The sequence below is a fragment of the Mauremys reevesii genome, linkage group 7, assembly GCF_016161935.1.
Source record: "Mauremys reevesii isolate NIE-2019 linkage group 7, ASM1616193v1, whole genome shotgun sequence".
NCBI lineage: Eukaryota > Metazoa > Chordata > Testudines > Geoemydidae > Mauremys > Mauremys reevesii.
This window is the reverse complement of record NC_052629.1, coordinates 88,858,352-88,872,987: the sequence shown is the minus strand read 5'-3', so window position 1 is coordinate 88,872,987 and position 14,636 is coordinate 88,858,352. Positions and strand designations below refer to the sequence as shown.

General features: G+C 38.0%; 2 protein-coding genes across 3 annotated transcripts in view; one reads left to right on the top strand and one right to left on the bottom strand.

Annotated features, from left to right (window-relative positions):
• Positions 1-14,636, bottom strand: part of SYN2 (synapsin II) — a 443,697-nt gene that overhangs the window by 122,543 nt on the left and 306,518 nt on the right. The window lies entirely within an intron of this gene.
• Positions 2,678-14,636, top strand: part of TIMP4 (TIMP metallopeptidase inhibitor 4) — a 52,103-nt gene continuing 40,144 nt past the window's right edge. The window contains exon 1 of the mRNA XM_039482103.1: positions 2,678-3,047. Coding sequence (XP_039338037.1) covers positions 2,921-3,047 — 127 coding nt within the window. The 5' untranslated portion in view covers positions 2,678-2,920. The remainder of the gene's footprint in view (positions 3,048-14,636) is intronic.

Below are 14,636 nucleotides of genomic sequence, written 5' to 3'. Positions count from 1 at the left end.
AGATTTAATCAAACATAAAATTTACTTTTGTCATGTTTACATTTCTGTAGTTGGCTCTACTCTCAGGGTATGTCTACACTTAAAATGCTGCTGCAGCTGCACCACTATTGCATTTCAGTGTAGACACTCACTACAGCAATGAGAAGCGCTCTCCTGTCGCTTTAGTTAATCCACCTCCCCAAGGGGCAGTATCTAGGTTAACAGAAGAATTCTCCTATTGAGCTAGCACTGTCTATACCGGGGGTTAGGTTGGCAGAGATGTCTCTCTCGAGGTTGTAGATTTTTCACACCCCTGAAAGATGTAGCCAATATAAGCTCCCACTGTAGACGAGCCCATAATCTAACGTATGTCTCTAACTCTCAACTCATAACCAATGACTGGGAAATAGTAAGTAGTTTGTTTATTAACCATTTTTATAAATTATTTTCATTTTTGAATTAATATAGTGCTTGTAAAAGGTTATTGTGCTCACAGCTCTGGACACCAAAGTTTACAAGACAGGTAGAGCATGGGCCAGTGGCAGGGTCAGCTTCTCCAAAATATCACACCAATGTGCCTTAAGTAGCCATCATATGGACAGCCTAACTCTAAATAAGATATTTCACCCCCCAGACCTATTCAGTCTTTGGGCTTTGCTAAGATGGTCACCAATAAGGCCTATTGGTGCCATTTGCGACAGGGTACTTGTCCTGTGGAAACTGGTCAATCATCATCCAATCATTTCTTACAGGCCACCAAACAGCCATCACACTGCCACTTTCAATCCCTATTATCCTGAGTTAGATTTCATAATCGATAGATCTCAACTATTGAGCATAAAGGCCATTAAAATACCTTGCCATAGCTTAATCCATAGCCTTTGTTTTCTGACAGAAGTTAAATTGAAGTTTTTTTTTTTAAATTCATGCCTGGGATGTGTACTACTAAATTTATTTTTGGTCTCAGATAGTAGAAGAGGTGGAGGGACACTGAGACAGTCCAGCTAATCCTGAGAAAGAGGTGGCCATCAGGACTGTAAGTGCATGAGAAGCAAAGCAACATAATGTGAAGCAGGAAAGGTATGATAGAAGTGAGCAGGGGACATGGCATTTTGATGAACTGCAGTTGATTTCCCCATGCCTAGTATCCAGAAGACTACTGGCACACATGGGGCTGTGAATAAAGAATGTAGTTTGTGTATGCATGGGACAGCTTGATGTGAAAATCTGATCTCAAACTTGGGTGCGATAAAGAACCGCCAAACAGAAAGAGAGTTCAGAGTAACATCTGCAAAACTAATGCATTATCATCCTTCAAAACGCTCCTTTTCTCTGATGCCTACAAAAAAACATGACAATGATTGGGCTCGTGGTTTGCTGATGTCACTGCCCATCATACTGACCAATACTGTTTCCTTGTACTCCCCCATCTTTGTATCCGTATCCTTGTGTTGTCTCTTGTCTTATATTTAGGGCTTGTCTATGCAGCAAGCTAAGGTGCGAGTCTACAGTGCACCAGCTAGCCGTGGCGTAATGTTCCATGTGGACATTGCTATAGCACAGTGAAAGTCCCAGAGTGCGCATTCTGGCTTGCCCCGCAGTAACTTGCCATACAGACAAGCCCCTAGATTGTAAGCTCTTTGGGGCAGGGACAGTATTTTTGTTCTGTTAGTACAACATCTAATGCAATATAGATGCTAGAGTCCTAGGCTGGAACCTAGTGTTCAACAATTTGGACTTACAAATCAATCTGAACTTGAGTTCTACTAACCCTGGGCTTACGTTACAGGGTAGACATACCTAATGTCAGTCTATACATAAACCTTTTTCAAATGGGCATACGCCACAGTCCTCCCTGCTCAGACCTTATCTTACTATCCATATGAGACACCTTTCATATAAGGGCAGATGGGATTCATGTGTACAAGCTATGTGAAAGTGGTTATAAGAGTAAGAGATCTGCAGATGAGGAAGAGTATTAGCTTTTGGATTCTTGAAACAGGACTAGCTATGCTCTGTGCATGTTGAGTCGCAGAAGCTCACAGACTTCCTAGCCAGCGCATATGGAAATGGCATTTCATTTGAATAGGTCCCATAATATGGGGACTGCAAAATACTAATAAATAAAAGCTTCACCTTGAACATATATAATTGGAATTTTTGTAAATCATTATTTCAAATTAAATATATGATGAAGTAGCAAAATGGCTTTTATTGAAGCCTGGATTTTTATCCAGTATTGCTTGTAGTTACCAATTGTTCAGGGTTCACAAACAAGGCATTGAAACATTTCCTCTTCATGAATGAAGTTCTGTGCAGCCTGCAAACAGTCAAGTCATTTCAAAAAAACGTAGAGAGGGACAGGGGAAAGATCAGGGAATGCAAATGAAATCTGGCTTTAAAAAAGGATGTTAGCATTGCTTTTAGATACATTGTTTGCTTTGGTCATGATAGGGACGGTGGAGGAACCATTTATTTTTTAAATTAAAACTGGCATGAAATTCACAAGATTAATGTATTAGTTTAATCTCCAATCTGCAAAAGATCATAAAATCAGTGCAGAAGCTGATGTTTTTAAAAAGCTTTTGATTATTAATAGTCTCACTGACTCATAATAACAACATTATGATGCAACCCAGTAAGGTAAACTTGCTTTTGGAACAATAAACCTGTCACATCATTTTCACCAATGATGTGCTTTTTCCTTAAAGGAAGGCGGGGTTACTTGTAAGTATCAGGGCCATAAATAAGAGGGTCCTATGTCAGGGAAATTAGAAGTCTGTTAACATAAGCGTATACTCAGACTGAGCATTAGAGGGCTTTTCTAAACCATCTAAGTCTGTTGAAATTGAACTGCACAGAGATTAGAAAGTTTAGATACAAGATCAACAGTAATAGACTATTTTCTTTTAGTTGGCCAGTTAGCCGTGTTGAAGGCAGCATGAATCCTGTGCACAGTACCTTGTTGTCTTCAGTGCTTCTTTTCACCCTCAGAATTCAGGAGCTGGTAGAGGCATGCAGCTGTGCCCCTGCACATCCACAGCAGCTAATCTGTGATTCTGCTTTAGGTGAGTCATAACAGCTATACAATTTTAACATTGCCGGTAAAAAAGCAATTGTAGCTATATTAACTGCTGTGCTATTTTTCTGTACAACTCTCTAGGGGAATACATTTAACAAAGTAGTTTATTCTCTAAAAGGTTTTCAAAACAAAATCATTGGAAGATCTCATTTAAAGAGACAGGTATAGAAGAAAATCCATTTGGTCTTGTATCTGGTAGTTGCTGTTCCTTTCTCCTTGCTTTTTCAGTAAATGTTCTGGACTACAAATTGTTGAAACTACTGAAGTAAATTATTTAGTGCCTTTTCTTTACAAGAACCAGCTTCTATATTAGCTCTCAAATTAAAGCAAGTAGGGAGGAATATGTTCACTGACAGATTACTGCTGTTCACATTTAATATGTAATATAAAATTATATTATATATATCATATGAATAATATATATGTGCATTCTTTATATAAATGCTGTAGATACAACTGGCTGCCACAGTGCTCTGTTAAAAAAAATAAAAGGGATGTGTTGAACTTAGTTTATCTATGATGTGCTACAATATAATTTGTCTTAAATGCATTTTTGGTAATTTTGGAACAAATAATTCAGCAGGCATCTAATGGCTTTTTAAAGATTTCGATAGAAAAATTGGTCACAGAATTCTGTGTTAAATTTCACTGTACACTCATAAGATTACTGCATTTCACATAGTAATCAACATATAGAAAAAAAACCCTAAAGATCTCAAAATTAGACAACACAGGGATAAGAAAATGTGACATTTTGCAGTCTTGCATTTTGCTCAAGCTGTGGATGGTTAACTTCAATCCAGAATGAACAGTAAATGTAGAACATGAGTTTCCAAAGTGTCACAAAATTAGCATATCTATGGGATAGGCAATACCTTCTGCATACTGATTAATTGCTTTTATACACTGACAGAAAATCTTTGTAGCCATGACAAACTCTAAGCTCTATTTGTGGCCATCAGTTAAATTGTTATCTAATCTGATTGTGTTAAGCAATCTTTTTTAAAAGGTACTTACAACAAAGATTACAGATGGGGGTAATTTGAGGTGTAGACAGAAATATCAGTTACTCTTCTTATAGCTTAAAATTATTACACAAAACTATTTGTCTGATGTATTCATAACTTGAGGTTTTGCTGGATTTGACAGTAGAGAAGAAACCTGAGATACTCATTACATACAGTATTCCTTTAGGATAAGGCAAATTACAAGGTTCAAGAGTCAGAGGGTTTCTCCAAATATATATTTCTGCTACTCTCTAACTCACTCTTCATCTGTAAGTAATGGAGGCAGAAAATAAAATTACAAAAATAAAATTTACAAGTATATTTGGACTTGATCCTCAAGCCTTAACTCACACAAACAGTTCTGCTGAAGTCAGATGGACCATTCACAGGAGGGAGGGCTATATGATGGGGCCCTGTGTTTAATTTTAATTACATTACATGGTATTTATTCATGCTGTAGGAAGGCATAGAGTTATACACAATAAATGTTCATATATATATATATAATCATATTTGCTATAAACATATAGAGCTGGATTCTTTAGTCTGCTATGGTTACATTGCACCGCATAGGCAATGCAAAGTGGTCTTAAAGTGACTGGAGAAGACCAGTGGAGAGAAATTCCCCATATGGGGGAACTCTCTACTGACATAAATCTGGCTGAGGTAGCTCTTCTGCCCCAGCAGTCTTCCCTGCAACCCCAGAGCAAAAGGGGAAGGAGGAAGTGTATTGGGGGTTTTCTAGGGGTGTGGAGACAAGGAGGGGAGAGGGAACAGTCCTCTGCTACACCAGATCCTCCCCTAGTATAAGTTAGAGCTGTCCTCCTGCAGCATTAATTTTCCCACCGGACCAGGCAGGTCTGAATCAGGGAGCAACAAGTGGCTCCTTGTAGCCATGCCTCTCCATTCTTGGGTGGATTGTAGAATCAGAGCCACAGTATATTTCGCCTCCACTCTAGGGTTGCAATTTTGGTTGGATATATTCCTGGAGGCTTCATCACATGACAGTCTTTAATTAAAGATTAATTTTTAATTCTTGGAGACTGCAGGAGTCTCCTGGAGGATCAGAAAATTTATTCCACTCTCACTCCCTCACAGAGTTATACTTTTTACCAAAAACCAGCACACCCTAAACCTCTGCTTTCCCTAGCACCACTTTTATAGTAAATAAAATGATACATTAAAACTAGATTTTTGTTTGATTTTAACATTTACAGAACTCCAAATATTTTAATAAAAACTTGGGCCATGGCTCCTTCACCCATTGAAGTTAATGGGAGTTTAACTCTTAACTTCAATGTGAACTGGATTGATCCCTTTGATGTGAGGGTTGTTAAGACTAAAACTCTTGCAGAATTGAGAAGCATTTTCCCTCATGCAAAATGGTATATCTCAGTTACACAAAGTAAACAAACAAAGCAATACCTGTAAAATTTACAATGAGTATGAAAACTGAGGCAATGCCTTAAGATGTCCTGTTTTATACAGCACAATCTAGTACATGTATTGAAGTTATTAAACTATATTTCAACTTCAGTTCCTTTTCCTCTGAGGTCATTTGTGATTTGGTGGGAGGGTTAAATCAATAGATCTTACTCCAGCCACTAGCTGAATGTATGAGGCCGCTCAGAAACCTGAACATTCATATTGGATCCCCAAAATGAAACAAATAGAGAAATTAATTAAGTTTGGGCCAAGCACTTTTCACTGTGACTTTTGTCCATGTGATTAGTGGGGCAACACTTTGTCTTTTCCTGACAGGGTTTTGTTGTGGCTTTAGGCTGTCTTTTTCTAAACACCCATAGCTATCAAATAGCCTGAGTAACTTGGTGAAAATCATGGACTTTCTGAGAAATATAGAGCGAGAGGCACCCTCTGATCCTGTCACTTACATGTGAGAGGATGGCAAAGAGAGAGAGAGAAAATTTTTTAAATGCACCAGTGTTGTATGTACCAGGAGGGGCAGTGTGTTGGGTTAGTGGATTCAGCACAAGGCTATCAGCCAGGAACTCATGAGTTATAATGTCAGCTCTGCCACTGACTTTGTGTGCGGCCTTGGCCTAATTGCTTAGCCCATCAGCCTCTCAAGGCCTAAAGTACTGGGCACTAACTGTGAGCGGTTTTACCCCACAGTTCACTTCAGTGGGAAGACAGGGTGCCTTCATCTCTGAGGGTGAGCAGCACCTCTCAGAAGAGCTTTTACCTCATGGGGGTTGTGAGGAATAATTAATCAGTAATGCTAAGCATCTAATAGTGCTAGTTATTATTACTCTATTAAAGACATCTCAAAAACAGTCTATATTGAAGGTTAGCTTCATGGATTCAGAAATGCCTGGAAATACTCAGAATGGCTTCACTTTAGCTAAACAGTAATGTGCAAAATATCCCCATTGTGCTGTACTGATTTCTTCAAATGAATGGGATATCAGAAGCACTGGTTTCAAGCTTATACTAAGAAAATTTCTCTGATAAATTCCTGGGATGAAATTCTGGGCTCATTGAAATAAGTGGGAGTTTTGCTGTTGAGGGGGGCCAGAATTTCATCCCTGGTACCCATTTTTAATTGATTTTCATATAAAAAACCAACCATACTCAACGATCTGTATACAAAAAGGGTATTTTTGAAATGCTAATTGTGTGTCAGGAGTTAAAATAACTTTTTATAAATACCAACATTCTTAAAACTGTTCTTTATGCCATTCTTGTGATGAACTTAACTCAGTGAGGCAGGCAGCATAAGTAGAGTTAGTGTTTTAGTAAACAGCAAGGTAAATAGATAAGTACGCTACACTGCTACCTATTGAGTGTAGGGTTCTTCAGCTTTGAAGTTGGCTGGATTCTTTCTGGTTTAAACACTTGTATCTATAATGGAAACAATATTTTGTATTTGAGCAACTGGCACCACACTATAACAGAGATGACAGATATTGGGCACAGATTTGTAATCTCAGACACCAGTTTAATTGATTTAATGAAGAGTGGCATGTCTCAAACTATAAAGGAAGCCTCATGGCTGAAGCTCAGCAGCACTTCGAGCCTGTTAAAATCCTTATAAGTCCATTGAGATCTGGCAATGCAAAAAAGTGTCAAACTTTACTAAATTTTATCACATATAAATATAATGGTAAACATTTGACTTAAACCCACAAAAAACTAAGCTTTGAAAGTCCTCTCTGCCTAGAGATGTGTGGAATAGACATGGCCAGGTAGCTTTCATTAAGTTGATGTGAAAATTTTCACCATTCTGTTTCTTTTGATTTTATCATCCCCATAAACTCTGCTTTTTGTGAAGTGACTACAAAAATGTTAAGCAAGGTGAGTAGTCCCATTCTCTTCAATAGTATTACTGATATGGACAAAGTTAAGCATATCCAGGTTCAGGGCCACAGTATCCACATGAGCTGTAATAGCTACACTAATAGCAAGTGGAATTAAAAATTGATGGGCCAGGTTTTCCAGCCCCACTACTGTTTTGGCAGTGTGGAGCAGATGTAATGCCAGTTTGGCCAGATAGTGGAGGGTTCCCCACTGTGGGGGAATCCCTGGGTCACATCGAGCCACTGTAGTGGTCCATACTCCAGACCTTACCGTCCTCTGATGCCCCCCACCCCAAATCTCCAGAGGGGCCAGAGCCTGAGAGGCATAAATTAGAATAACCCAAGGCTGTTCTATCTTAGGGCTTGAAACACTATAATAGCACAGCTGTAGCACTTCAGTGCAGACACTACCTATGACGATGGGAGGGGTCTCTTGTTGGCATAGGTAATCCACCCTCCCAAGAGGCAGTAGCTAGGTTGATGGAAGAATTCTTCCATCCACCTAGAGCTGTCTATACTGATAAAAAAACGCTATATGCGAGTTGGTGGTATTATTATTAATATGTAATTAAATTTATTCAGCTCTGGAGACTAAATTCATTGTCTGCCTGAGGGATTTATATTATGCTCTTGGTGAAGATCTCAACCCAGCCTTAACTATGAAGTAATTCCAGAACCATCATGATGCACAATATTAGTGAATCTTATTCTCGCCATTCAATGTATTGAAGGGATGTATTTTCTTATGTGCATATATACAAAACATCTATACTGACTTCATGGATCCCTTGTTATTCTTTCCTTAAAGCATGCTTTTATACACGTGAATAATATTTTCAAACGAAAAAAGTCAATTATGCAAGTGCCCTACTTATTTCCAAGTAACTTTTACAAAATCCAAGTACAGCATTCAGCCAAAGCAACCATCATGCGCACTCCCAGTGTTTGGTGTTTTGGAAACTACTGCCGAAGCTACTCCCTGAATAAAGCTCCTATCAGAAAAGGGGGCATTATGAAACACCTTTTCTACAATTCTTTTTAATCTCATAAAATTGTATTAATTCGAAACCTCATCAATGGTGCAAATGTCTCATATATTGCAATTAAACAGTCATAGTAGTAAATATTATTTTCTTAGGCAACAGTACCCCCAAAGCCTATATCTCTCAAAATGCTAAGAACATAAATTATATTGCAGTGAATTCTTAGCCAAACCAAGCGCTGAGATGCTGTGCCTTTACTGACACACCCACATTTTACACTCATTTATCCAGTTCCTCCTCACAACTGCAAGCGTGAGATGGTCCAATTTGCATAACAATTGCCTCAGCAACTGTAAAGTATGCAAATCTTTGTAGTCTGATTAGCTGAATGTTATTCTGAGAGAATCAGAGCAAAGAAATTTGCAAAATTATTGTGCTGAAAGCCACAGAAGTGGAGTCTCCCTTTTTGAGGATCTCCTCATGGAGATTCCCCTATAGCATCTTGTTGGGGCTATGTAGGATTTGTTTCCCCATGGTAAAACCTGGAGGCCCTGCCCCAAATGTGGTGAATTTACCCTAATTTGTAGGAGGGAAGGAGAGGAATGTAGGAATTGAGTCAGTCTGCCAGGATTCCCCTTACCTCCTTGGGATCAGTTAAATCACGGGAAGAGGGAATTGAGGGGGGCGGGCCTCTGCAACTAAGATAATATAGACTGGGCTGTATTTCTTTTCAAGATAAGTTTTGTGTGGATAGCAGTAAGTATCCACATCCAACCTTACCACTAGATATGCACTTCTCTTCATGGAGCATCTGGTCTAAACTCCTTCTCTTTGCACTTACCCGTGGGTGGGAGTGGATAGGGTGGGCAGGTGCCTAAATGCGTATTCCATGTGCAAGATGGTAGGTTTCTTGCACATGTAGATCTAGGGAGGTCTATATCTGGTTCATGGTTATTATACAAACCTCTCCACTTTGATTAGCTCTCAATCCCTATGTTCAGAGTGGCTACTGCTCTCACAACTCCTCATTCTTTATGCCCACAAATATGGGGCCTAATCCTGCCACCTCCTCTTTCCTTTCACAGGTAGTGCCACTCACTCAAAAGGTCAGTGGAACTATTTGTGTGAATAAGGAGTGAAGTAATTGAAGTTATTCTTGTGAATAAGGACTGTGAATAAAATCTGCAGGATGAAGCCACAACAGTTTCAGGTTCTTAGATACAAACAAACATTTTGAGAATGGTACTGCCTAAAAATTCCTCCAACTTTAGTTTTGGGGGCCAAATTTTTAACTTACTTTTCAGCTCAGAAAAGCAAAGTTGTAAACATTTCATAGCACCAACACTAGCATGTAGTATGCAGAGAAACAACAAGAAATAATTTTCCATCTACTAGAAACAGACATTCATACAATGCACAGTCAATCTGTGGAATTCTTTGCCAGAGGATATTGTGAAGGCCAAGACTATAACAGGGTTCAAAAAAGAACTAGATAAATTCATGGAGGATAGGTCCATCAATGGCTATTAGCCAGGATGGGCAGGGATGCAAAACCATGCTCTGAAGTGTCCTTAGCCTCTGTTTGCCAGAACCTGGGAATGGGTGACAGAGAATAGATCACTTGATGATTACCTGATCTGTTCATTCTCTCTGAAGCACCTGACATTGGCCACTGTCGGAAGACAGGATACTAGTCTAGATGGACCATTACTCTGACCCAGTATGGCTGTTCTTATGTTCTATGTTCAAGCACTGAGTTAGGGTTGCACTTATTTTACTTGGAAAAGATGGTGCCAACTGTAAAATATTTGGTTTTAGTCAGTATCAGAGCTAGTTGCATCAAGTAGTAAAATCAATTATGAGAAAAACCTAGCTGGTTTACAGATTTAAAATTAACTCCAGAGCAGAGACTTTTATTATTAGGTATGTTTTAAATGAAGGGTGATAGGAAAAATTCAGGAAATCAGTTATATTTGTAAACAAAGCACGTATTCCAGCATCATGGAACTACAAATCATGATTTATCTAAACATTCTACACATAAATGGTGTGGAAAGCAGAATGCAAGATTAAAAAATTAAGGACTAAACTTATATAAAATATAAGATATATGCGGTACCAGCAAATTCTTGAACCAACTAGACCCTGACTTAAATTCTTATCTTGTTTGTCCCATAAAAGGTGGTGTTTCTCCATAACCACCATCCCTCCTGGATTCCAAAGAAAGGGATGTGTAGTTATGAATGGAAATCTATAATAAAAGGATATATGCTGTTGAATAGAGTAAAGAGTATCAAGGCAATGTTATTCTTCAGCTGAAATTGGACAGATGTTCATCACTGATCAAATGATGTGGTATTTGTGGCTTGTGAAGCAGAGAGAAATATTTCTTTAACATCAATAGCAGCTGTAAAAACATTGCAGAAAAATAAAACTGACCTTGAACAACATTAGGAAGTTATTTTTCTATAATATTTATTTAAGTTAAAGTAAGAGTACAGTACACATCTGCTTTTTTAAAAATCAAAATCTTTCCCCATTTCCACTTGAAAGTTTATAAAAATATACATGTAAAGCCCTGATCCACAGAAATTTCATTTATTCTGTTATCTACAAAAAATAATTTAACCTAGGGTCAGACTTGATAAACTCTCCCTATAATACTGGTAGTTTCTCCTTCCCACTCTAAAAACACAAGTACTCACAAAATCCATAAGTTAAACACATGCCTGAAAGTTGTACAGTCAAGACTACATCTTGGTAAGCTCCAGAGAGAAGTGCTTTAGACTCAAATTAAGATTCCAGTCAAACATTAGTTTACAAAATTATTTAAAACATTTTCTAACTACATGTGTGCATAGTAAAAAAAAAAGTGTTATATAATGCAATTAGAACAGCCATGCTGAGGGTGATGCAAATTATCTTTGGCATTAGCTATACTGAACTAGAACATATCAATGTGTTTCTATAATAAGGTGACTCTTTGGAATATGATACTTATTACTGGTCAAAAGATTCTTGAATAAAAAAAAGAATGGCGCTGTTGCTCTAGTCTAATTATAAACTGTAACAGAAAGGTCTTTGTACTACTGACTCACCAGTGTAAATTTATAATAGGTGGCATCGTTGTGGTGCCTTCTACTGGTTGGAATGCCAAAACTGTTCAAATACATTCGCTATTTTGTTTCTTGTGCAGCTACAGTCTACAGAGACTTCTACTACAAATCCTTCCCTGACCTCAAGGGGTACAGGCCTGCCTGTGGGAGTTAAAAGTCCTAGGGTTCTCCCTCTAATGCCACAAGTTTGTGATTCAAATTGGTGATTGTGGTGTCCATTAGTTTGTGACCCCAAATTCCTTACATATTGGTTCTTATTTGCTAGACCCAAATAAAAGCTCTTCTAGGCTCCTTCTAATGTTTGAGGTGTACATTCTCCCCTTTTTATTTTATTCCTTTCTCATCCATCTGTCCACATTTTCTTGGTAATGTTGTATTTGGAGTCCATCTTAGGTTTAGAGTTTAGTCTCACAGTAGAATTTTCACTTGGTTTGAGCCCTGATAGTGTTTTGAAGAGTCCCTCTCTTTTTAAATTCCATTTGGAATTCCCTGAATCCAGATGATACATTTTCACTTCTAAGGATTACACCTGTAAATACAATATAATATAATGCTAATTGCTCTAATCCCACCCTCCGGGGATGCAGTATCAAGCAACTATATGTGCCTATATTATCCTCAAGAGGCTGCCTTCCAAAGGATAAAAGTCTACTGTTACTACAGCTAATGTGAAATTCTCCTTTCACCCAACGAATAGAGACCTGTGTTTATGGACTCAAAGGTTATGAGGTCACTGGGTTTTATTTGTCATGTTCTGTATATGTGATTCAGCTTGGCTAGTTATTTTGCTGATTGCTATAAGCTTTTGTCACTGGGGTAGCCAACTAACTTTAAAAAATATTCAAACACAAAACAAGAAGAAAATAAACAATTACATCCTAAATAATAAAATATCTCTTGCACTGAATGTTCCTTGATTCTGGCTCTATTAGGCTCCCAAGCAGTCTGAATTCTAATGATGAAGACCCTCAATTCAGAAAGCCATCCTACTGAACACGACGAGTGAGATTTCTGAAGTCTCAGCAGTAGCCTAATTCTGCTCCCATTTAATTCCATTTGGCTTCAACAGGAACAGAATTAGGCCAACACTGAGCAGTTTTGAAAATCCCAGCGGAAGTCTTCATACTTCATTTTGGGATGAAACGGCTTCTCTGCTGATCTTAATTGATTTAATGATATATAAGTTGATAAGTGTGCTCTCTACAAACCACATTACATGCAGGTGTTTAATGATCATTCAATAGTATCTTGCTATGTAACCGAAGAGAACAGGATGTATGTTCAGAGACTTGAGTACAAAGTCTATGTTTTCATTCCCACAAGAATCACAAAGGATGATCTAGAACTTCTGCACATACTTCAAGATGAGCCCAATGTAGAGTCAATTGCTGTATTGAAGCTTGAAATTAAGAAAGATCTGCATGATTATTGAGAGGTCCACAATAGAGAAAAATGGTTGTAGTGTCCTCACTGGCTGCAGAAAACACTTTGGGTCACTACCTGGGAATACAGAAATAATATTGGATCTACTGTGACCGTGAAGTTATGAAATATTTTGACAAAAGTTGGGTATACGCACTCAGTGCATGATGCAGACACAGTCTCCACCTTTTCCTACAAATGCCTGTAGCCATGAATCCATTACAGACTATACCTAAATTGTGATCTATTATATCAATAGAAATTGAGAGCAACTCCACTGAATTAAAGATGTGGCACCTTATTTTATTTGAACTGCAATGTCTACATATTTATATCTATGAAAGATAAATAGAAATAATATGATGGATATAAATATAGTTTACACAAACTCATGAGTTAAAATAGATGATAGCCCTAGAAATTTTAGAATACTAAAATATTGCATGTAGTTAGCATTCAAAGAGATTTAAATTCCTTTCTGTAGTTTTCCAAAGCAGAATGCTGAGTAACTGTTTTTCAGACTTTATGGTGGTGATGACCATCAGACTTTGAGCAATAATTACTAATTGGGAGGGTACTTCCTTGCTGTTAATGACTAGCTGGAAGATTTGAAGGTCCATGGTGAAGCTGAGGGGTGTTTAACTCAGCTGGTCACTAACTGACAGGAGATGCCCCCTTAGAGGTCATTATCGCTATTTTAAATTTTTTGAAAATATGGAATGATGTGAAAGAAAAGAGTAGTTACCAGTCGTGTTGAAATGTTAGAAGCTGAACTGCACATTGCTGTGGATACACCGATCTGTTTATAGCATTTTTCTTTTCCTAGCAGCTAAAGAACATTGAAGTAACCAGAAAGTGATATTCTCTTGCAAAATTACAGTAGACTCACAAAATTTATGTTGAAATTCTCAAAAGTCATAATTAATTTTAAGATCCCATGTTGGGACACCTAGAGCCTAATTTTCCTGTGTGCCTATAACATCAAGTGAAGTGAATAGCAAATGGAGATACTCAGTACAAATGAAAATTAACTCCTAAGGTGTCTCAAGTTGGGCTGATAATTGAGGCAACCCCCAAATGAGCCATTTTTTGAAAATGCAAGGTACAGTCTGGACCATCTTAAAGGGACATATGTGATGTAGGACTAGAATTTTAAGAATCCTTTCTGCAGGCAGGCAAGCAAGCAGAGAAGGAGGATGGAGAACTGTGTAAATGGGAATTTGCAATCACAAATAATCCCATTTCCCTGGGTTTGGAGGATGCAAGTCCCTTGGCATGAACAGAGAAATTGGAATTTAAACAGTGTTACAGTTCTTGCTTTGGGAGACATGAGATGCATTTCAGGATGAGGGTAAAATATTGAACCAAGGTAAGCCTAAGAGTACTGGCTCCAAGATTTTAGGCTTCATGACTTTGTCCCATTAAAAAGAAGTAATGAAATGGTCTCTTCCTTGAATAGCATGCACTTGCAGGATTAGTGTGTGAAAATGTCTGCAACATGAAAAATGTCCACAATTACCTACAATATTTGCATGCATACACAGAGATTCTATCTGCTGTTAGGAGAACAACTTCTCATCTTGCACACACACAGCTCTTTCAAATAATTAAATGTGAATTAATTGGGTAGTTACCACAAGGAAAGTGGAACATATAAAAATTAAACGATGCAAAAACAAAACAAAATCTTCAGTCTAATCAAAAATGAAATCTTATCTAACCCACCGTCT